Below are 25,030 nucleotides of genomic sequence, written 5' to 3'. Positions count from 1 at the left end.
CATTTACGTGAGCCATGCACCAGTCTTTATAATAGGATTTAATTTGATCTTCCAACCCTGAGAGGGAGGTATTATGATCCCTATTTCACAGGAAAGGACATGAGGTTTGAGAGGTTGAGTGTCTTTCCCAGGATCAAGCAGAGAGTAGAGGCAAGGCAAGAGTTTGGATCCAGGCTGTTCCAACACCAAAACCCATGCCTTCAATTTTGACACTAAACTGCCAGCCAAGGAAAGGAAAGGAAAAGCCCTGAAGGTGAGCTTTTGCTAGCAGTGGAATCAACATGAGCCCCCTTCAGGAAACAATGTTGGAAGGAACACTTCCAGAGTCACTCAGTCCCACACAACTCTGCACTTCCAAGCAAAGGGCAAGAGGAACTTGGATCCAACCTGATGCAGGCACCAGTCCTTTCCCAGCAAGTATTCCTTCAGGTGCAGAAGTCATCTTTCCCAACTACACCCCAACCCCACCCCGTCTGCAGGTAAATCTTCCTCTGTCATAGCAGGTTTGGGCCTGTGAATTCAAGCCCCAGAGGACAGTATGTGAACTGGGTCTATGAAATTGACACTGACAGCAACCAACCTTCTGGGGCAGGGGTGGGGGGAGTGAAGAAACAGCAAATCTTTTCCCAAGGCTCAGCCTTATAATTTTCCTGGAAATTTTCAAGCAGTCATTTGGCTTGCTTCTGAGAGTGTATGGCTGTTCTGGACAATGAAGGCAAAGTTCCTCTATCTGCTCCTCCTCTTGTTCTCTTTTGCAACTCAGTGCTCAAGTCCACTGTCCACAAAAACAGGCTAATCATACTCCTGACTAGGGATAATGAACATCATTCATACTTGGAATATACTTGAGAGTGTGGCATCATTAATCCATTATTCCATTTTACAGATGAGGAAAATGAGGCCCCGAAAGTTAAGTGCTTCAGGGGTAGGCTCTCTGGGTCTCTGATCACCTCACTCCAGGCCACAGTGATCTCCTTACAAGGTCTGTGATTTTCAAGCTGGTTCACAGAGCTGTTGGGTTCTGCAGTTAGTGAGAGAAGATGGGGAAACTAAGCAGGCAGGGACTTCAGCCCGCCCAGCCAAGTGCCTGGCACAAAGTAACACTTGATGAATACATGTTGAATGGATGTATAGATGAATAAATAGGTGAATAAATGTTTGAGTCCCCTTTTATCCATATTGGGGCTCTAGGTAAGACTTCATTAGAAAAAAATGGTTCCATTATGTAAAATCAAGGTCTGAAAACCACAACATTAGAGTAAACCATGCTGAGCCCCCTGTTACTATTAGATTTTCAGTGCAGAGCTGATGTTGGGAGAGTGGAGAAAAAAAAGAGAGTGGGAGAGGAGGTGACCTAAGGAAGTTGGAACCATGGATGCCACCTGTATCTTTGGATACACTGGACCACTGCATCATTCTAGTTCAGAAGTCCTAATCTGTAGTCCTTGGACTCCCTGAATACTAGGCAAAACTCTGCATATAGGCATTTTTCTAGGCAGAAGACACAAAGTTCTCATCAGATTCTCAAAGGAACACATGGCCTATAAAAGTTTATATACGGCATCCCTCTAAGATACTATCCAAACCTCCACGGGCATGGGCAACTGTAGCCAAAAGGAGTCTGAACTCAATTTCATCTCTTCATTTTATAGTGAAAGAAATAGAAAGACCAAAACGGCAGATGACTTGCCCAAGGCCACATGGCAGGTTTCTGGCAGAACTAGGATTTGGTATGGTATTCTTTCTAATATATCAGGGGTTCTTGACTTGGAGTCCGTAACTGGGTTTCAGGATCTATGAACCTGCTGAATTGCATGCAATATTGGGAAGACATGCATTTTTTTATGGGAAGGAGTAGGCACTTTCATCAAATTCCCAAAGAGGTCTCTGACCTAAATAAGATTAAGGTCCACTGCAATCCTCTAGGTCGGTCCTCAGCTCTGCCTTCTCTGCGGAACCTGGAGAACACACAGGTAGAGCTGTTCTTGTTCTGAGGCAACTGATCTTTGATCAGGGAGGGGTTGGTGCTCTCTCCTGTGCCACGCATCCCCTCCTAGCACGCTGAAACCACTTTTCCCAATAACAGGCTGACAGTGAGACAGTACATATGGTGACAGAACTGGGTGTACTGAACAGGAAGGTTACAGAAACTTCTTGACATCAGCCAAGATGTCAAAGCTGAGACTCTGGACATGTTCAAAACAGTTTCCACCAAGATGGGCTCCATCCCCTGGGAGACTGAGGGAGCAGGCAAGCCAGCAAGCACTCAGTGAAATGTTGCCTTAATTTGGAAAGCGCAGAGACATTTTTATCAATAGTCAGTCATTCTCCAGCACCAGGAGTGCAATGCAGTGCTCACTCAGAGCCTGGGGCCAGCTCAGAGATTGACAATCTCCTTGTCTGTTACCCAACTCCAGCTTGCACTGACCCTACCTCTCCCCTGGCTGAAACAAGAGTGAGATGGCAACCACTATCCTTGGGACTCTGAACCAAATCCCCAAAAGAAGAAGATGCGAGTGGGGAGTAGGGAGTCTTAGCACAGGCTCAGCCTGGCACATAGTGTACACCTAGAAAACAGGTCAGCATTTTCTAGCTCCTTCTAAGTATTGGGTACAATGGAATGGGTGAGTGGGGGAGGGGGGACACGAGTGAGGCATTATCAGAAACACTCATTCAATCAACTTTGTATTTAGTGAAAAATTACGAAGTGCCAGAAGTAGCACAAGGAATAAGAAGGGGAGGGGTATACAGAATCATTCGTTCAACAATGATTTAAAGCACCTACTATGTGCTGGGTAGGTTTGGTGTCAGACATTGGGTAGACAGCAGGGGAAGCAAATAATCACTCATTTATTGAATAAATATTTACTGAATATTTACTAAGTGCCCTGCACTGTATTAGCACTGACGATATAATGAACCAAATGGCCTTGTTCTCACTGTAGTGTCAAAGCTCTTTGAAAACAGCATCTCTCGTGAAACAAGTCAGGCACAGAAAGAGAAATACCACATGTTCTCACTTATTGGTGGGAGCTAAAAATTAATATATAAATTCACACACACACACAAAACAAACTGGGGGGGGGAAGAAGATATAACAACCACAATTACTTGAAGTTGATATGACAAGCAAACAGAAAGGACATTGTTGGGGGGGGAGGGGGGGAGGGAGGGAGGTTTTGGTGATGGGGAAACAATAATCAATCACAATGTATATTGACAAAATAAAATTAAAAAAAAAAAAGAAAACAGCATCTCTCAAAAGGGAAACTGAGGCAGTAGAGCTCTGCAAAAATGTCTCGTTGCTGAGGGCGCCAGGCTCCGAACTTTGGGTCACCCAGCATCCTGTCCCAGGCCAGCCCTGCTGATGGGGCCACCTTCCTGTTCTCCTCTCACATTTCCTCTCAGGGCACTGAGGATGAATCATTAACAAATTTTAATAGCAAAATCACAACAGTTCCCAAGTCTGCCAGTGAAGTACATCCCCTGGGGCTGTGTCAAACCACAGTGACTGAACAGCCAAGGATTTCTGGTCCCTTGATCTCTCTCGTGACTCTTCCATCTCTTCCATTCCACAAGGAGAGGCCCTTCCTATTCAAATTGGAGAGCCTAAAAATATCTCACCTCCATTGGTACACAAAATTGAATCAGTATTTAACTCAGCAGTGACTAAGGATGAGAGCCACTGGGGTAGAGTTGCATCTGGCCATCACCATGGGATGCCATTGTCCACTATGGTCTGAACTGCTCCTTGGCCTCAGGCATGGTCAGGAGGAAGCAGTAATCAGAGAACCCAAAACAACAACAGGAGAGGGCCGGCCCGTGGCTCACTCGGTAGAGTGCGGTGCTGATAACACCAAGGCCCCGGGTTCGGTTCCCATATACGGATGGCCAGTTCGCTCACTGGCTGAGTGTGGTGCTGACAAAACAACAACAGGAGAGAAAGAGGCTTGTGAGTGGAACTCCACAGGGAGGGCAGGTGGTGATATCTTACAGAGAGTACCCCAGAAAGGCAGATAAGCAATTTGCGGGGAAATGGACTCTGTGCTCAACTCAGTGAGGGAAACAGTGGGTTAACCCAGTTCTGTATTGTAGGACTTCTTGGAACCTTAATATGCTGATGTGTATTGTGAATCTATAAAAAGGGGATGTCTAGTGTAGCATTTCCCAAACTTATTTGACCACAGAAATCTTTTTTTTTTTTTTTTTGGCACAGAGATTAGTGCACTGCACAGCTTAGAACCTGAGCTTTAACCAATGTATATCCAGCCCCTACCCTGCATGGGGCATTGTGCTAAGTGCTAGGGACACTGGAATACAAAGACAAGTTCCCTTCCCCCAAGAAGAGCCGTCTGTGGGAACAGCCATGTGAAGGGTCCAATGGGGATAAGGCCACTGTGCAGGGTGGCTGTGAAAAAGCAGCAAGGGCCAGGGGAGACAATGCAGCTAGAGGAAGCTTGGGGCTCCAGAAATGAGAGGAAGGTGCTGGCAAATGTGGCAGGGACCGTTCAGAGGTTGGGAGAGAGAAGGTGGACAGCAGATGGAAATATGAACAACTACCCCCTGCCCCCAGATCCTACCACCTCTGAACTCTCCAAACTGGTTGGTCCTTCCCACTCAGTCACGAGGGAGACTGACCCTTGGTCCCTCCATCCTCAACCACAACCACCCTCAACCACATCTATGCTATTGAACTTGGGCTGACATCCAGAAGCCAGGGAATAGCTATTCACAAATTCTGTAATTGGAGTCATTAGTGTTGACTCAGAAATCATTTTTTCTAAGTCTTTCTCTTGAAGAAGCTTTTAAGACCTTTAAATTGGTTAATGGAGAGTTTAGAGATGAGGACGGAGCCTCTGCTCTCAGCTTCCCCTGCCCATCTTCCTGGCCCTTCCCAACACACTCAAGGGCAAAAGTGATGAGATAATCCAGTATCTGTTTTATTAAAAACCCACACATTTCTGGTACACCTTTCCCAAACAGGGCTCAAAATCCACACTCTCCTGCTCCAAGACTCCAGGCGCTCAATCTCCATTTACCCCTCACATCAGTAGGACAATAATAATGCTTTCGCATAAAATTACAGTGTGAAATGGTAGAAGAGAACCCTGGGCTGGGAATCAGTGGGTCCTCATCCTCATCCTGGCCTAGAGACTCATAAAGCCATGCAACCAGGGGCATCACTCCGCCCCCCTGAGCCTATGTGAGCACTGAGGTCCCCCCTGCAGTGAAATGTCCTCGCATCAGTCCTATAAGGTAGGAGGGCAGACACCACTGCCCCTGGTCTACAACTTAGGAAACAATATAGTGAGTCAGTCACTGCTTCAGGCGACATGGCCTGGCAAGTGGCGGAGCCAGAACATGGGTCTTCATACACTTTCCTCTTCTTTACTGTGCTGGGGAAGGTGCTTAAGGTTTTGGGGAAGGTGTGTATAAAACTGGCCTCTTCTTTGGGACTCAAGCTGTGATATCTCTCTGAGAACCCACAGGTTCCATCTTTAGGGCTGAAGTGAGAAGGTCTGAAAAAGTCAAGCAGATACATCCAGGCATTTAGGCAAGAAACTCCTTCCTTCTAAACCAAAGGTGAAACTAAAATGATCATGAATCCACTGGGATGAACAAAGGCAAATGCTGGAGCTAGTCTCAGCGATCACCTGATCCAGTTTTCCCAAGTGTCAGCTATTCATGGAACTACCCCCATGATTTTGGCCAAGTCTCTGGATCTATATATGCCTTTACCCAATGTTTTTCTTTAAATTGATTCACTATTTTTTTTAAGCAAGCTTTATCTTGGACATACATCTATAAAACTACAGGTCAATATGCTAGTTATATTTTTGTATATTAAATATGCAACTACTAAAATAAAAAATAATAATTTGAATACCACCTAAAATCCTCTTGTGAACCATCAGAGGTACACACATCAGAGGTTGGCATACAATGGCGTAGTCTAAGCGTGAGGAAACTGAGGCATGGGGAAGAAAAAGTTAAGTGATTTGCTCAAAGACAAAAGCTAAGGTGAGGATCAGGGTCTCTGGACCCTTCAGTAAAGTTTTTCACAGGCCAATGAATGAATCCTCTTGGTGCACAGACCAGGAATGACTATAAATGTATCCAAGGCTCATCTGTGATGCTACCAAGTGGGGGGAAAGATCAGAATCATTTATAAGCCATACACTTGAAATTACTTGGGAATATGAGCTCCCACTGGAATTTCTACCCTGGAAAGGGATACTGACACCCTATTTTTGTCACCCAACCTCATACTCCCCACCCCCAACCATTGATTGGCACCAGTGACTACGTTTTAGCTCACCTTAGCCAAAACCTAGTCTTACAAGACTCCTTTCCAAGGAGTAGGGGTGTGGGGGGATGGTCCTACTGGGGTATCCAGGGCTGGCTCCAAGATGCCTACTTCTGCAGAGGAGGCCAAGGTTTCCTGTACTTGAGGCATGTGGGATGCGTGAGGCTCCTGCCAGCAGAGTGTTCAGGCTGCAGAGGGAGGGGCTGGAGAAAGACTTCACTCCTGTAACTGCCAGGTTGCTGGGCCCTGGGGCTACAAGAAGAGGTAAGAACAACTCTTACTCATGCTGTATTCTTAGATTTCTACTTCAGAGCAAGGCTTCTTAAAGGACTTGGTTTCCCCCGGCATTGTTAACTCAGCCCAACCCAATGACTCATGAGTGAGCAGTGCTTTCAGAGCCCTAGAAGGGTAACCAAGACAGCCTCAGGACACTGTCTCCCCTAAAAAATCATCAGAGCAGCTACCATTTATTCAATACCTACTGTGTGTCAGGCCACTGTGCTAAGCCCTTTATAGTCATCTCATTCAATCCTTATGACAACCTAATGAATTAGGCACTACTATTCCCCTTATTTTTAAGAGGTGAAGAAACAGGCTTAAAGACATGAAGTCCAAGTTCAATGACAGCGCGGGTTATAACTCAGGTTTGTCTGACTCTAAATGCTGTGCTCTTCACCACCACTGGGTCAGAAATCACAAGCAGACCAGAGGCTACTATCACTCCCCTCTCTGACATGGGGTACTGAGCTCAGGGGAGAGACCCTGTTGGCTTTGACTTGTGTCTGTACCTGCTGCCTCCATGGAAAAGAGGGTCCGCAGCCTCTCCTGGGCGGGCTCATTTCCCAGAGCCGCTGACTGCTGGTAACATTTCACAGCCTCTCCCAGATTCCTTTGCACACCAAGGCCCTTCTCATAGCAAATTCCCAAGTGGTACCTGCTCTGGGAGTCCTAAAAGAGAAAATGGACAGACATACAGACACACACATGCAGGACTGAGGAACAGAAATGCTCAGCCGGAAGGCAGGCAGAGTTAGGCATGCTGGTTCATCCATGCAGGGTCAAGGCCCAGCCCTGGCTTGCCCTATACTGAGGGATCTCAACTAGGAAATGCCAGGGGCATTTCAGAGAAAGTGTCTCTCCTCCTTTAAAAGGTTAAGCCTTTTGGGCTGGCCCATGGCTCATTTGGGAGTGTGGTGCTGACAACACCAAGTCAAGCGTTAACATCCCCTTACTGGTCATCTTTGAAAAAAAAAAAAAAGGTGAAGCCTTTTGCCCACAGCTCTGGATCGTCTCTCACTGAGATCTCTGCTCCTCCGAGAGGCAATAGCAGGTAGAGGTTAGGTGCTCGGCCTGTACAGCCAGACTGCCTGGGCTCCAATCTTGGCTCTACCACTTACCAGCTGTGTAACCTCAGGCATGTTACTCTACATCTCAGGGCCTCAGTTTTCTCACCTATAAAGTGGGGATAATAATAGCATCTACCTTATTAGGTTGTTGTAAGGATTAAATGTGTTACTATATGACAAATGCTTAGATTAGTGCTATTTTTATTATTATTATCATCCTCTTTAGTTGCCCACATCATTAATCTCTCCCTCTCTACTAGAACGCTTTCATCATATTCAATCTCCCCATTTAAAAAAACAAAATACTCTGTTGACTCCCAACCATGACCCCATTTCTCTTCTACCTTCCACAGTCAAATTTGTGGAAACAGTCATTTCTCTACACATTCTGCCCCCACTTCTGTAACATGAAGGCCAAAGCCTCTGCAATAAATAAGGTGAACTCACCGCCACAGGCCAGTTTACCACACAGCAGTGGACATATGTAAGGCCAGAACATGCACCCCTGCAATGCTGTTCAGTACAAACCCAGGAGGACACAATTCCCTGTGGGTTGATGACTGTGAGGGCTATGTCCCAACGCAGTGTCACATAATAGGTGACAGACATCCTTGTGCACTTCTCTCAGCATGCTGGTCTGACTACAGCTGGCCAGGTGCCCCAGGCTTGTCCAGCACATAGACATGCTGGCCCATCTAGCCTAAGGAGAGATCTGTGGGCCTCTTTCGAGGAAAGGTAGGCACAGCAGTGGGTACTGGTTGGTAACATCAGTCCCCTTTTGAGGGCTACTGCAGATACTTTGGGCAACACAGAGCAAACCAGGAAAAGTATTCTGATGCCCAAGAGTTCAATCTATCGGTGTATTCGCCAGAAAACAAAGGAAGCTGCAGTCCCCCTATGCAGGGAAATTACAGTACGTGCACAATGCTTATTTTAATCCAGGACTCCTGGTCTTTTAAGATTCAACTCAAACAAGGTACTCGTCAAATATACTCAAGGAATACAGCAAACCACAGGTCACCTTCTCGGTGATTCAGAGTGATGTAAAGGTCTGAGATCTCATGCATTAAAGATAACTGTTTAACTCAGTATTTCCCAAACCTAATTAACCATTTTTTCCCTCATATTACTTATAAACATCCCATAGAACTAATGCTCCATGGAACAAACTGTGGATCATGCTGCTTGAATGCCAATGCCCAGTTCATAGGCAACCAGACATTCCCACCCCCACCCCCAAACTGCTGAGTGTCGCCACCTTACGTGTCTTCGGACTTCCCTGGGTTACCACTTGTAATGATGTACCTTTCATGTGTACAGCTTACAAAGTGCTCTCACACTTGTTATCTGTTAGATTTTGATCCTTACAACAACCCTATGAAGAGGCAGACAGTTAAGACAGGCATTATTATGCTGATTTTAAATAAAGGAAACAGGTTTGGATCAAGAAGAGACCGGCCTAGTAGTGAACAGGTAAATGTTTAACAACTGGCTCTCCAGGGAGGAAAAGCCCTGCGTTGTAATATTTAGCAATTTCTGTGGTACAAATAGTCCCACCATAGCTGATTTTAAGCTACCAATAGCTGTCGCAGGCTGGTAGAAGCCAGCTTCCCAACACCGCTGGAGCTGCCCAAGGGCCACAGAGTAAGTCAGTGAGAGCTGAGGCTTGAAGCCAGCCCAATGCTCCTATCAACTGATCTCCTAAGCACGGAACTCAGTACCAGTTCCAAAATCCCTTCTCTCATCAGACTTGATCCCCAACATGCCTGGATACTACAGATCTCATACCCCATTGTTGGCTGCAAGCCAAAGATATTTCACAGCTCTGTGCTCATCCAGGTATGGCTCCTTGGTGAAAAGCACCCCGAGGAAAGCTTGGGCCTGTGGTTAAGGAGGAAGGAAAAAGTCATCATGGTCACTTTCAGGCTCCACATGCCCCAGACACCTAAGATAGACCCACCAATGGCACTCACCTCTCTCAAACCTGAGTCTGCAGCCTGCTTCAGCATGGACACTGCCCTCTGCCGCACAGGGTCCCATGAGGAGGCTGGGTCTTGCAGTAGGCACCTGGCATAGCGGTACTGAGCCAGGCTGTGGCCCTGGCTGGCAGCCAATTGGTAATAAAGGACCGCCTGGGGCAAAAGGAGAAACACCCAGTCAGCTGGTAACTCCGTGCCTTTTTCTTTCAGTGAAATTTTTTAAAAATATTTTAATTAGATAATACATAATAAGTATCAATTAATCAGAAAACACAGATAAGCCAATATTAAAAATATAAACCAAAAATAGAAACATAAAATCCCAAGAAGTTCTGCCTCCTAAAGATCATTCTCTGTTAAAATTTTAGTATACAGCATTGCAAATTTCTTCCCACATATATACTAGTATGTGCTATACATACACGCACACAGTATATACATATACAGACACATATATACACATTCCCATACATACATATGAGAGAAAAAGAGAGTGAGTGTGTGTGTGTGTGTGTGTGTGTGTGTGTGTGTGTGTGTGTGTGTGTGTGTGTGTGTGTATGGAGGGAGAGAGAAAGAAAATTGGATCACACTACACTATTTTGTAACCAATTGTTTTACTTAAAAATACAACATAAATGTCTTTCCCTGCCAATAACTATAGATCTAGTATATCATTTTTAAGGCTCACATAGATGTAATTAACCAGTTCTCCATTAAAGAAACTTTAAGTTGTTTTCCCTTTCTTTGCCTTTATATACAATTCTAAGAAATAATTCTTTTTTTTTTTTCTGAAGGATGACCAGTAAGGGGATCTTAACCCTTGACCTGGTGTTGTCAGCACCACGCTCTCCCAAGTGAGCCAACCGGCCATCCCTATATAGAGACTCGAACCCGTGGCCTTGGCGTTATCAGCACCACACTCTCCCAAGTGAGCCACGGGCCGGCCCTAACAAATACATTCTTGTATATAACATCTTTGTGTACTTATCCTACTTTTTTAGAGCTGATTAATCTATTCATTAATGTGCTAATCTAGGCTCTGCGGATATAGCTGCAAAGAATAAGGATAAGATCCCTGCCCTCCCAGAGTTTTGAGTCTAAATTCCTAGAAGTAGCTAGGAAAAAGTAGCTTCTTTCTTATTTTTAAAGAAAGTAGCTTTTTTCTTATTTTTCCCTCACAGCTGAGCTGGAACCAAGTGGGGAAGAGAAGCCATACCTGTCCACTGCTCAGTTCTAGAGACCACTCTGGGCAGCCCCACACAGGAGACAGGCCTGGGGCAGGAGAGAGCAGGTGCAGTACCTTGTTAATGTCTCTGGGGGTGCCTCTGCCATGCTCATGACACAAGCCCACATTGTACTGTGCTTTGCTATAGCCGTGGTCGGCAGCTTTCTGGAAGTAAGAAAAGGCTGCCGTATAGTCCCCATTCTTCATGTTCTCGGTCCCTGTAAAAAAGCACATGGCACTAATGCTCACAGCTTCCTCTAGGAACATCCCCATATCCTCAGCCAGATACCTATAGGCTCCTCATCTGATAAAAGGTTTCTTCTTTTTTGTGCTATACTCTTTGCATATTTTTCTATCCTCTGAATACTTCATTGGTTTGCCATAGACAGTGGGTTCTGCCCTCCTATAAACCATTCTTCCTTCTCTTGGTAATAGCATCCAGATTTCCTTTTGGGAACAACCCTTCCCCCAGTGCTGTCAATGTACCTGTGCTTTTCCCAACCAATGAGACTCTTTCTCGGGAATCTGAATCTTGGGACAAGGAGAGAAAACAGCTCTGTAGGTTTATTCTGACAGCAGCACTCTGAAGATATTATCACTTGCTGCACCCGGGTCTCTGGAACTTCCTTGATTCCTGCCCTTTCTGAGGCTCAGCAGCTTAACAGATACTAATGATTCCTTTTGTGCTTTAGCCAGAGTAGGTTTAGGTTGCTTATAACCAACAAAATGTAACTGATACAGGTGATACTGTTAATCTTGTTTTATGAGGAAACTAGGAGTGGTAATATAAGATTGCTGAATGCAGCTATGTCCAACTCCAAAGCCCATGCTCTTTTCATTGCCTGAACAAAAAGGAAATAGGAAAGAAGCAAAGTACAGGCAATTCTCAACTCTAAGCCTTTGCTCAAACTGTCTCTCCTGCCTGGGATCTCTCTTTCTGCCTCCACTATCAGGCTTCCCATCCTCTTTTTGCTCTAGAACCTTCAGACCACACTCAGGCTTTAAACACTTTTTTGGCACTTACTTAACGTATCAAGCCTTCTTCTATGAACTAAACTGTCTGCTCAATTAGACTGTAAAATCCTGGAGGCAGAAGCAGAAAAAGACTGTAGAAGAAATAACTTTACATACGGTGAAAGCTCTATACAAATGCAAAATATGATTATGGCTTATGCTCCCTTTATGTTCTGCCACAGTGTTTAGCACTTGCTGAATAAATGAATATATGAATGAAAGAATGGGTAAAAAAAATTCTGAGAAGAAACTGTCTGCCCATCAAAATCACAAAATGCTGGGCCAAGCCCGTGGTGCACTCGGGAGAGTGCGGCGCTGGGAGCACAGCGACGCTCCCGCCGCGGGTTTGGATCCTCTATGGGAATGGCCGGTGCACTCACTGGCTGAGTACCGGTCACGAAAAAGACAAAAAAAAAAAAAAAAAAAAATCACAAAAAGCTAATGAGTTAGCAGCCAAGTTCCATTCAGCCAGCAAAAAATTAAAGTTGCCTCCCTGCTGCCTGAAAACTCACTGTACAGAAGTCACAGAGCCCTCTGTCCTTGGGGAGAAGACTCGAGAGGTCAAAGGATTCTACCCTGTCTCCATTCCCCACACTGGCTCCATCGGTAAATCCAGATCCATCTACTCTCCTCAGTCTCTTCTTCCTCTAACCTAGATCAGGCCAACATCATGCTTTGCTTAGCAGTTAGTAACAACTCCTATCTTGTCTCCTGTTTCCCTTCTGGTATCCCTACAATCCACATCACTGTACACTATTGTGTAGAGAGATTTTTAAAAAAACAAATCAGATCATGTGACTGCCCCCTTCCTGCTCCAGCTTAAAAACTTCCAATGGCTTCTTGTTTCATTTAGAAAATCCATACTCTTTACCTTGGCTTAGAAAGTCTCACTTGATTTGGCCCCTGCCTGCTTGTCTGACTTCATCTCCTTCTAATCATCCCATGATCTCTAAGCTCCAGCCACACTCATATTTCTTTTATTTCTTTAGCAAGAAAAACTCAGTCCTGTCACAGGACCTTTGCACCTGCTGTTCCCTCTGCTTGGAAAGCATTCTCCAAATGGAAATAAGACTGGCTTGTTTTTGTCAATTGAGTCTTGAATCAAAGGTCTTTCCTTCAGTGAGGCCTTCCGTATCAAAAGCTGCTCCTTGCCCAAGTCACTAACACATTCCCCTGTTTTATTTCTTCATTGCACTTATCACCATCTGAAATTCCTTTTGTTTGCCAATTTATTGTTTTTCTCTCCCTCAATTCACATGTCAGCTCCATGTGAGTAAGAACTGTCTCTGAATCGTTGTATCCCAGCACCTAAAAATGGGGTCTAGCAAAAAGTGAATGCCCAATAAATTTGCACTGAAAGAATGTCAGCCTCACCCACTGCCCACTAGACCCCAATAGATGTTGCTGGGAGTCTGGGTCTCCACATCAGAAGGCCTCAAACTTGAGCCGCATCACTCACTGCAGAGACCAGGACAAATTGTGGAGGGGCATTTGGAGTCTCCAGATGTGGGTAAAAGATTCCTATTTATGTACTTGAGGGACTGCTCTGAACCTCAGGAGGCTGTTCTTTCTTAAGTGTAGCAGAGAATGCTAGGTGTCCTCCAAGATTTATCTTCTCCTTCTTACACAGTAACAGAATTTACAGGTAAGCACACGGTCACTCAGCTAAAGACTATTTCTCAGCCTCCTCTGTGACTAGGTGTGGCCACAAGCCTACACACTGGACAAAAATTTGTGTAACTTCTATGTCTTTAAAGGGAGGGAGTGGTCCTTTAGCTTTCCCACCTTCCTGCTTCCAGCTGGCTAGAATATGGATATGAGAGTAGGAGCTAGAATGGCAAACTGGACCTCAAGATGACAGCCAGTTTTAAGAATGGCAGCACGCAGTTGAATAATGGGTCCCTGACACCACTGAGCCACCATAACAGATTTGGTCTACCTACCTGGGAGAAAACAAAACCTCTCTTGTTTAAACCACCCCTTACCCTAACTGTATTTGACTACCCCCATACCCTTTCCATCTTCCCATCGTCCTATCTTGGGGCAAGTTACCAAGAAAATTAAAAATGATAGAAACACTGAGCTGGAAGAGCTGCTGAATGGAAGTCACAGCCTCCTCGAGGGGAAGAGTTCTTGATTTATCTTGTTCCTGGTGAAGAAACACAAAGATCCATCAAGGGATGGTTCACTGGGATTACCACCCACCCAGCGGAATGTTATGGGGATCCAGGTGGCCAAATCTGAATAATACCTTCTTTTCACCAGTGGGCTGAGGCTGGGCTGGGTTTGCCTTGGACTGAAAGCTACTGCCGGAGGGAAGGAAGCCAAAATCACTGGGACCTGCAAGGGAAAGGCCGACACACAGCCATGGCAAAGGAGAAAGGTGTTACTTTTCCTTTTCTCCTACTCTCCCAGTTTTCCCAGTCTCTCTATCCAGCACCCCTACAGGAACCAAAATAACTCTGAATCACCCCAGAAAGCATGGGACCTCACAGGAATGACAATTCCCTTATCTGGGAATATGCAGCAACAAATGTTCATATGCCCAACTCCCCACCCTTGCCTTCTGCTGATTCCAGGAGGTGGAAACCTACCTTCCTCAGAGGGGTCCTGAAGACCAGCTGCTGTCAAGGAGCTGTGTGAGGAGAAGCTCTTGGGCTGAGTTGAGGGTTCTTCCTGGCCCAGCCTGGGTTTGCTGAAGCCAGTATGCCTGGGAGCTGGGCCATCAGAGACGGGCAGAATGTGCCTCCGCAGTGCTGGAATGAGCCAGCAACAGTGGTCAGATGAGGAGATCAGTTCAGACTCCTCAGGCTTGACTGAGTCCTCCCTGAGGTCTTGGAGACCACAGGAAGAATTCTGAAACTCCTGTGACACCTTCTTGACACTCCTCATCTTCCATTTCCTTTGCTGGTTTCTCTCCACAGGGGTCCTGAGGGGCCTGTATTTATGTCAATATCTCCCCCAAGCATAAATCACTCCTCTGCTTGAATTCCTCCACTGGCAGGGAGGCATCCACTTTATTTACTATTGTAGCCCCAACACTTTGTTTGATGATAATACTGATAATTATTATAATCACCATAATAAAGACAAGAACTGATATTTTAAAATTACTAAGCACTTACTATGTGCCAGGTGCTGTTCTAAGTCCTTGACCTGTATTAACTCATTTAGTACTCCCAAGAAACCTATGGAGTGGGTTTTATTATTATCACATTTCACAGATAAAGAAACTGAGGCACAGGGAAGTTAAAATGACTTGTCCAGGGACACAAGACTAGTATGCAGCAGTCTTGGGGCTTGAACCCTCACAATCTGGCTCCAGAGCCTCAACCTCTAGGCTATATTGTCTCTGTACCATGCCACATTAATAGTGTACTCAATAGAGATTCATTTATTGATGAATAACAGAATGACTGACTGGAGAGTGACCTAACTGGCTGATCATTGGGCAGGAAGCCACACCCAGGATCTAAAGTAGCCTGGACCTATGGTTCTCCTCCATGGGAGGTGATGGGAGGACACAGAAGGACACTGAGGGGCAGGTGTGGCTCACACCATGGGTAGATAAAACTTCCCCACATCTCTTTCCTCTGACTTCAGATAGGAAAGGCAAGGAGCTGCTGATGGCTCTTTTCCTGAGGTGTGTCCAGAGATGCTTCCTGGCCCAGAGAAACTCCCAGTCCACCCCTCCTGCCCTAAGGACTGAGAACTCACAGGAGCACGGATGCCACAAGGGAGATGAGAGGAAACGGTCCAGGGGACTGCGCCAAGAGCAGTGTTCCATCCACCAATGTCCTGCTGGCAGGGACGCCTGGAAGTGGATCTGCCTTGCCAGCTGCAGGGCCAGCACAGCCAGAGTGCCCTGGGAAAGACAGCACATCAGGGACACAGTCCTCCATTAGTCAACTCCTTCAGCTCAAACATTACTTCCTGGGGAAGCCTTTCATGACACTTGGCTGGGGCAGCTTTCCCATCACATACTCTCACAGTACCTGAACTTCTCCTCTGGGTCCCGAATTACAATGGTACTTAAATAATCACCTCTACAATTATTCAACTAGGGCCTGTCTCTCCTATTAGTCTCTAAGTACAAAAAGGGCACACTAATGTATGCCTGGTGCCCAGTAAAGTGCTAAGATATAGTAGGGGCCTAATAACACATGCTGAATACATGCATGAGTGAATGACTGAACAAAGTCTAAGCAGGCAAAAAGATAATGTGGTAAGTTGGGCTTAGCCACAAATGCAGTGACAGGTCAGAGTTCCCCATCACAGTCACTCTCCAGACTGGCACAAGCCCTTCCTTGCCCCCAACCAAGCAACCACACCACACACACATTTATAGGTGTAGGCTTATTGAAGATGTCTCTTCTTTGACAGGTCTGCAGAGCTGAGCTAGTGTGGCTGCTCAGTGACTGCTTGGTTTTCCCTGTCTCTTCCTATGTTGTGCTCAGAAAGGGACACCAAAATATGTGTTTGTTGCAACAGGCACTGTGAACATGGCAAATAGGATATATACAGTTTCTGTCTTTATGAAATTTATATTTGCATTGAGAGAGAAAGACAAAACCTAAGTACACAGACAAATAAGTGCAATAACTACCAGTTATGCTAAATGCCAAGAAGGAAACAAATCAGGGGGTTATGAAGAGTATAAAAAGGAGGCCGGACACGATGGGGAGTCAGGGAAAGCCTCTCTGTGGGGATAACGAGAGCCAATGCTAGAAGGAAGAGAAGGCACCAGCATTGTGAAAAGCAGGGACAAGTATCCATGGCATTGGTGATGCCTATGTGCAGACCCTTTTACCTGGGCAGTAGTGACAGAGCCCAGGGACATTGTCAGGACCTCTAGAATCCAGGCCCAGTTCCCAAAAAGACTCACTGTAGGTCTGCCCTAGTATTCAGATCTTTGGCAAAATGGGAAAATGTTCTCCTCTCCAGGGTGTGTTATGTCCCTAGTCACCCTAGAGAGGTGTCCTTTTCACAGAGACAACCCAGGTTCAGCTCAACTTTGACACCAATTTACAGATGAGAAAACTGAAGCTCAGCAAGGTCAAGTCACTTGTCCAAAGTACAGTGCATGAAAAGTAGCAGAGATGAGACGTGACAGACATGGGAGTGATGTGTGTGCCAACTTCATTCAGAATAACTTATAAGCAGAAACTTTACTTGGAACTTTGCCTGGAAGGCAGATTCTGCCCTGTTAGACCTAGTGTTCACTACTGAGCATCTGACCTTATAGATCAGATCCAACAAATATTTATTGAGCAACTATTATGGATGGGGCCCTGTACTAGGTGCTTTTACAAGTCATACCAGGTACAGCAACCAAGCTGCAGAGCATGAATTGCAGAGTTAAATCTAACTCCTTCACTTAATAGCTGTGTGTCCTTAAACACGTTACCTACGATTTCAGATTCCTCATCTATAAAATGAAGATTACACAAGGGTACTTCAAAGGTTGTGGAAATATAGAATTAAAAGGTAATACAAATCCTTCCATGAACTTTTTAAAGTACCCTCGTATCTCCCTTGCAAAATTTTTGTAAGGATTAAAAAACGTAATGCAGGGCCTGGCCTGTTAGCTCACTTGGGAGAGCACGGTGCTGATAACGCCAAGGTCAAAGGTTCAGATCCCTGTACTGGCCAGCTGCCAAAAAAAAAAAAAAAAGATAATGTATATAATACCTTACATTAATAAATAATGGTATTTATTATCTATTTATTATAAGCTCCACGAAGGCAAGAATATATCCACCTTGTTCTCTGCTATGTCCCTAGTGCCTAGCAAAAATATCTTGCTCAGAGAAGGTGTTAAAAAAATGTTTACTGAATGAAAGGAGGAATAAATACATTGGGATGAATGGCAATAGCTCCATGAATATACTCCAATGCCGTGGGTTACTCAAATTTTGAGTGTGGTAACAATGATGCCCTACCTCTTGTTTCTAGGCTAAATTATACTTCTTTGCAGGATCATTATCATCCACTTTGAAGGTCAAGGACAGGGCTGGGGAGATATGGCATCCCACAGGGTGTTTACCCATGATATGGCATCCCACAGGGTGTTTGGGGAGACGTGGGCAGACATCCACTGGAATGCATCCTTCCATCCATGGGACCTCGGGCCTCTGCTCGTGCCTGGGCCATGGGGGCCAGACCTAGATGATACAATAAGAGGCTGTCAAATTCTGTATGAAGTGAGAGCAAAGGAAGGCCAGGAAAGGAGATGGGCAACAGAATGGCAGTGTCTCACCTGTCAAAGTTGGGCACAGGAACCAGCAGGGTGGAGGAGGAAGCCTGAGGACCATCTGGGCTAGGGGACTTGGGAGTCACCCCCCGGAGGCCAGGTCCCAGGAGACGGGGAAGAGCTGTGCAGAGCGACAAGAATGAGTCACCTCAACAGGAAAAGGACTGAGGCAAAGGTGGCCCCAACAATCTTCCCTCTGACCTATGCTGGCGCCTCACATAGGAACTCAGGAATCACTGGCATCTGCCTCTGCAGTGGTTCTTAAGAATCTTTTGCCTCGTACAGATTCTAGGGTGCCATCCCCAAACCAATAAACCACAATCTCTCAGGACAGAGAATCTACATTTTGAAAAAGCTCCTCATGTGATTCTGACACTCTCCTACACTGCCAACCAGTTCTAAAATGACCAGGCATTCATACACATACTCTCGCCCAATGTCTGCAACAGTTTGTCTCCAAACCCCTCCTCTCTTTACTGGTTCCGACTACTCTATTTGCCTCGTCTTTCACTGATCTGCCCACAATGCCTGCCATTTGACTCTTCCCACTTCCAATAGCCCCACCGTCCAAGCTCCGCCCTCTTCTCACTAGCCCCACCCACAGCTCACAGTCCAACGACTCCAGACTTTTAAAATGCAGCTCCGCCCCTCTGAAGGCCCCGCCTTCCTCAGCCTTAACCCCGCCCGCTATTGCTTTGGCGATTTCCTCGGTTCCATACCCCACCTCTGGTTCAGAATCTTCACGGCACTCGCTGCGTGGAAGCCCCTTACCTCGGCCCAGGAGTCCCGGGAGGCGCCACATGTTGTTGCCAGCACCACAGAGAACTCGCAGCCAACAGAGCGCGGCCAAACCACGAGACAGCGACTACATCGGCCGCTGTAGGGCCCGGAGTGGCCGAGTCCCCTAGGAAGCTCTCAGCCAGCCAATCAGAAAGCAGCCCAACCGGAAAGACGGCGCTCAGCGAGAGGAAGTGAAAGGTTTTAGCGTGTTTTGGGCAGACGGGAAGGTGAACTGCGACAAAGGCGTTGGGATGTGGGCCCGCTTCCCGTGGAGAGGCGTCTTTTGCCGCCCCCACAGGAATGGGGAGAGCGCGCAGAGCGGCGGTCGTAGGTGGCGAGGCGGAACAGCTGTGAAGTAGGACCATTGAGAAGCGGAGCTAGAGCGGCTTGGGTCAAAGCAGGAGGACCTTGCAGACATCGTGGAGCCGCCGGAGAGGGAAAAGTTTCCCCAGGCCCTGAGACTTGAGGAGGGGGGAGTAACCAGGCTCCGTGGACGGAGGAGAGAAGCCTTTAGGGTCCAACAAAAGAAGCTAGAAGTCCGAGCTTCCCGTCCAAGGCCATCTGCTTAGAGATACCAGTCCCGGGCCCGACTGCATAGGCGATGAGAAACTGCGCAGGGCAGTTTTGATTCCCGGGTTCACGCTCCCGCCCAGCTTTGTCTCTGTGTGTAGCCTCAGGCCGACCACTTACCTTGTGTGGGCCTCAGTCTGAGCCACAGTCGAATCAGATGGAATGGTCTCGACTGATCCTTCCCGGTCTGATAGGCTGAGACTCTTGATTTAGTCCTCTAAAAATACCTAAGAGGAGACACCACCCCCACACAACCTGTTAATTAGAGCCCTCATCTGCCGATTTAGCCAATGTTATGTATGTGTTCTTTTGCGGAAAATAGTTCCTCTCATCACACTTGAATCCATGAAATAAAGGAGCTCAAATTCAAATGTAAAAATGTAAAGTGTTCAGACTTCTCCCTCTCCCTTCCCCCAGGTATGTGACTTTTGGGTGTGTGGAAGTCTCTGCCTGGGCTAAAAGTACTGGAGGTACCTATTTTTAGACCCATTCTTGTGGTATGAAAGTTGTATTAATTTGTTAATAAACTTTTGAGCCTTATGTCAGCCACCATCCTAGAATCTGAGAAGGCAGATGAATAAAGAGCTCTTGTCACCTCCAGGAACACATGGTTCAGAAGATTAGGAGTGGGCTTTGGAGTCCCACAAACCTGGGTTTGAATCCCAGCTTTCTTACTTCCTAGCTATGTTATCTTGCACAGCTTCCTTAAACACACTAAGCCTCAGGTTCTTCATCTGTAAAACGGAAAATAATACCTCACACAATTGTTGTGAGTCTTAAATAAAACATTAAAAATGTTTAGCATAGTTCCTGGCACATAGTTAAGAGCCCAATAAATGTAAATTGCTATTAATTATAGTAGTGGAGGAGGTGAGTAGGCAAATGTAATAAATAGATAATGTTCCAATAGAAGCATGAGCAATGGGTTGTGGGATACCATGGAAGGATTCAGAAAAGTGGTTGCATTTGAACCAGGCCTTTAAATATGAGTAAGAGTTTGCCCGATGGAGAAGGGAGAAAGGAAGGCAGAGAAAAATGAATATATAAAGGACCATAAGTTTGACTATTGGAAAACTATTCAGAAATATCCTTTTTTCAGGATTTGAGACAGCCACTTTTCATATCCCTTGTGTTGCTGCCTCAAAATTACAAACAAGTATTCTGATTAGGCTCTGTTCTTCCCCTGGGGACTCCTGGACTTCTGCACCCTCCTTTCTACAGCCTGCCAGTAGTTTGTTTCATTCTTCAAGGCTCAGCCCAATCCCAGCTCTTCAGTGAAGACTCCCCAACTGTTTGAACCCAATTCCTGAAGCACTTCATTTCTTACAACACAGTGTAGCAGTAACTATATGTTGTCCTGTTATTTAATTATTTCATTTGTGTAAGTCCAGTTCTTTCCAGTTCTTCCCAGTTTTCTCCCTCAGGCAGGGATAGTATTTTCCCATTTTGTGTCGCACATAAGGCTTGACATAAACTGTCAGCCCACAGAATATGTTCAAACGATGCTTGTTGACTTGACTGACACCTTGTACTGATGATGATTACAGTCAAGAACACCAGGCCCCAATCATGGAATTTACCGATTTGAGTGGAAATGTATTCATTCCATACACAAACATTCATTGAGGATGCTCTCTGTTTGAAACTAGCTGAAAGGTTTTGAAGGAGAGGATAAGGCATCTGTCCCCATGTGTTGGAGTGAGCAGTACTGAAGCCGTGTTAGGACCTAAAACTGCAAGGGCTGTAGGCAAATTTTAAAAACACAGTTTTTTTCTTGGCAAGCATTTCTCTGAGTTCCCTCTTTTCCCATGGCTATTTGATATTTTGAACCTTGGTTATTATTTACAGTAATGTAAAGTCGTCTTCCGGTCAGCCTGGAGGCAGACTTGCATGTATTATCTAAGGGAAACCAAGGAAGACATCAATAAAACTATGCTGATTCCACCCCCCCACCAGGACCAAGAGATAACAACAAGGACAGGAGCAGAAACCAGATGAGTCTTGGTGAGACTGTGTCTGGCCCCCTGCACGTCCTCCTCCCTCCTACTTTTAATTCTCCACATTCCACTCCTTCAACCCCCTCTTTGAAAACCCCTCAGTAAATCTGAATCTTTCTGATGGCTTTAGCCTGGCCATCTTCTTCAGGTTTAACAGAGATGTGTTAACCCAACATCTCTCCTCAGGTCACCGGTATTCTTGAATAAAAGTTGACTTCCATTTTCACCAACAAGTGACTTTTGTTTGTTGGTTTTTGTCTGGGGGGAGGCAGCTGGATGTGTGAGTTCGGTGTTAATTTTGGAGAGCTACAGCCAGGAGTTGAGTGGCCCTGGCAACACATGTATAAAATGACTTTGTGGCACCTTTTGTCCCCAGAAGCCTGGGAACACCAATAGACCACTTGCGTGAGGTATATAGGGCAGCTGGAACCTCACTGACATACCAGATCATCACCTGTTCAGTGCTGCCCACAGTAGCACTGTCAGGAATGGCAACTTGATTTCCTTCACCTTCAGCTTGCCTGAACTGCCTGGCCCCAAACCATCAGCCATTCCTTCTCCTGTTCCCAAGCTCTGTGTTGTTGGATTGTGGCCCAAAGTCAAGTTGACTCAACCTGTCTACAAAGAAAAACTGTCTAAGTTATATTGGTAACCTACTGCCTAGATGTGCAGTTAATCACCTCTCGTGAGGTGTACACCTGCCATTGCGTACTCACCACAGTGAGTGTTCAGACATTTGTTGTTGCCTTCATTTTTGTAGACATCCTTAATTTGCATTAATCAAATATATGAGAGCTTATTCAGTGCTGGAGAATGTTCTAAATATATAATAATTTTTAAAAATGGATGTTGGGGGGCCGGCCTGCGGCTCACTTGGGAGGGTGTGGTACTGATAACACCAAGGCCACAGGTTCGGATCCCTATATAAGGATGGCTGATTAGCTCACTGGCTGAGCGTGGTGCTGACAATACCAAATCAAGGGTTAAGATCTCCTTACCGGTCATCTTTAAAAAACAAAAAAAAATGGATATGGGCCCTGCCCTCACAGAGAAAATAGTCTAGAAGGGCAAACAAAGTCAATAGGCAATTAAAATACAGAGTGGTGTTATAGTTATTTATTGCAGCATAAAAAACACTCCAAAATTTAGTGGCTTAAACAATCATTATCTCTCACAGTTCTGTGAATTGACTGGGCTCAGCTGGGCAATTCTTCTGGCCTCACTCAGGGTCTCATGTGGTTGCAGTCAGATAGCAGCTGGAGCTGGAGTCATATGAAGACTCAACTAGGGCACAGAAAAGGCTAGGTCTCTTTCCTTCTCAATGTAGTCTCAGGGCCTCTCTGCTTCATATGGCCTCTTCAGCTGGGTAGCTGAACTTCTCACCCAGTGGCTCAAAGCTTTCAAAAGGACGAAAGTGGAAAGTACCAGGCTTCTTAAGGCTCAGGCCTGGAAGGGCACAGCATCACTTCTGCATTCTGCTGGTTAAAGCAATTCACAGGGCCAGCCCAGAGTCAGTGTGGGAAGGGAAGACACAAAGTCATGAATACTGGGGAAGTGTGGTTCCTTGGACAGGAGCAAGTGGTGTGGTGGGGAAAGAATAGGGTGCTACAGGAACACCCTAGGGAGGCCAATAACCTAGGCATGGAAGTTAGGAAGACTTCCTGGAAGCAGCGACATCTAAAGTGACAAACCTGAATGATAAGGACTGGGAATTACCTAAGTGAAGAAGAGGAAGGGAAAGCACAATTCAGGCAGGGGAAACATTGCTGCAAAGTTCCAGGGAGGCAAAGGAAGTACAGTTTAAGATGCGAGTGTAGCCTAGGGGAGGGAGGGATATGGGATAGTGATAGGGTTTCAGCAAGGGAATGACCAGGCCACAGGGATCCAAGAAAGGCCATTGGCTGCTGTGTGGGGGATAGATTGGAGGGGGTCAAGTCCCTTTTTTCACCCTTTCCCTTCTAGGTCAGTGATCTCACCTTCGTTGCTGAGAAGGGTGAGTCATCTTCTCAGCACCGATACTAGTTCTTTTTGCTTTTTATTAGTGGGAATTTTTATTGTAAAAGAATGCAAATGCCCTTCTACAGATTTTTTTTTTTTTTCAGTGCTGGTCAGTATGGGGATCTGAACCCATCACCTTGGTGTTATAAGGTTGTGCTCTAACCAACTCAACTAACCATGTGGTAGAAAACCTGCTGCCTGGTAGGGATCCAGGCATGGGATTGGTTGGTGGTCAAACAATTCATACTTAAGTGTGAAGTGTGTTGAGGAAGATCCTGCAGTCAGAGAGCAGGGAGCACTTGAAGCTCAATGAATTTGACCCCTCAGATAAATAATCGCCATTGAAAGAGCTCCTGCCCTAGTAAAAAGTCAAATAGTACTAATGGCTTTTATAAAACGGCAGCAGATCCCTGCCACACACTGTCTACCCTCTAGTACTACTCCCTAGAGGCAACCATTTTCAACTCCAAAGTGTCAGGAAGCAGCACAGAAGAGCAGGGGTTCTGAAATTGGATTGTCTGGCATCCACCATGACTCTCCCGTTTATCAGCTGGGTTACCTTGGCCAAGTTGATTGTAATATCTTTTACCTCAGTTTCCTCATCGGTAAGATAAAAATGATAATTGTACCCTTCTTATGAGATAACACATTTAAATTGCTGAGCACATGGTTGATAAATGGTAGCTATATATAATGATGGTGAAGAGGACTCTAACTTGAGAGCAGCTGTGAGTACTCTGGAACATTTGTCGCATACTATACAAATAAACGTAAGGCACGCTTATAACTTAGAGGAAATGACAAGGACATAAACTCAGTTGGAGAGGTCTGTCCTTCCCTTTGTTCTAAGGCCAAACTCTATGTTTGCTCTCAGTCCCATTCCCACCCTGTCTCTTCTAGAACCTTGTCTCTATAATTATCCCGACCCTCACACCAAAGCATACATCTCTCTATTAGCTTTTATTTTCCTGCCTATGACATATACACAGACCTTTCCTATCTTGGGAAAAAAATCCTTCACTCGATCCTCCTGCCCTTTTTAGATACCATTCTGTCTCTTTCTCTCTACCACCAGATTTCTTCAGAGATCAGATGAGATCAGGCATGTTAAGGGTACCAACAGATTTCTTAATTAACACACATGCTGCAACATACGTGCCATTTCAGCACGACTCCCTGCTTTTCAGCATTGTCTCCCAGCTTCCAACCTGTTCTTCTAACACAGGGATCACTAGGGTCATCAAGGACCACCTTGTTAACCACCAGTGGGCCTTTGCTTGATCAGACTCTTTGACCTAGACCACTTGATTCAGTTGACCATCAACTCCTGAAATCTTACAGAGAAACCCTCCTTATGCTGCTTCCTTATTTCTATTGTATCATTTCCCCAACCATCCAGGAAGGAAATCTTGAACTCAGAGTTGGCTCAATTCCCTTCTCTGCCCTCTTCCACATTAGTTTTGACTCTTCTTGCAAATATTGGAAACTCACTGAAGCTAGCTTTAGAAAAAGTATTATTGGAGGGGGGACATCTAATGGACCCCAAAGGCAGGATGAGCTG

General features: G+C 45.7%; 1 protein-coding gene across 2 annotated transcripts; it reads right to left on the bottom strand.

Annotated features, from left to right (window-relative positions):
- Positions 1–4,927: 4,927 nt before the first annotated feature.
- On the bottom strand, positions 4,928–19,367 carry DELE1 (DAP3 binding cell death enhancer 1). Of its 2 annotated transcripts, none has more exons than XM_063087487.1 (13): positions 18,896–19,367; positions 18,131–18,245; positions 17,918–18,035; positions 15,589–15,736; positions 14,466–14,627; positions 14,123–14,211; positions 13,924–14,020; positions 10,933–11,075; positions 9,627–9,785; positions 9,442–9,534; positions 7,096–7,255; positions 6,419–6,559; positions 4,928–5,519 (listed from the first exon to the last, which is right to left on the bottom strand). In XM_063087487.1, exons 1-13 carry the CDS (start codon positions 18,924–18,926, stop codon positions 5,458–5,460), a joined length of 1,518 nt encoding a protein of 505 aa, XP_062943557.1. In that variant the 5' UTR covers positions 18,927–19,367; the 3' UTR covers positions 4,928–5,457. The 2 variants fall into 2 exon arrangements, with proteins under 2 accessions (XP_062943557.1, XP_062943555.1); XM_063087485.1 differs by having other exon boundaries at positions 6,320–6,559; positions 18,896–19,365.
- Positions 19,368–25,030: the final 5,663 nt, after the last annotated feature.

This window comes from Cynocephalus volans, chromosome 2 (assembly GCF_027409185.1).
Source record: "Cynocephalus volans isolate mCynVol1 chromosome 2, mCynVol1.pri, whole genome shotgun sequence".
NCBI classification, from domain to species: domain Eukaryota; kingdom Metazoa; phylum Chordata; class Mammalia; order Dermoptera; family Cynocephalidae; genus Cynocephalus; species Cynocephalus volans.
Note: the sequence above shows the minus strand (reverse complement) of the source record. Positions and strands in the feature narration are given on the sequence as shown.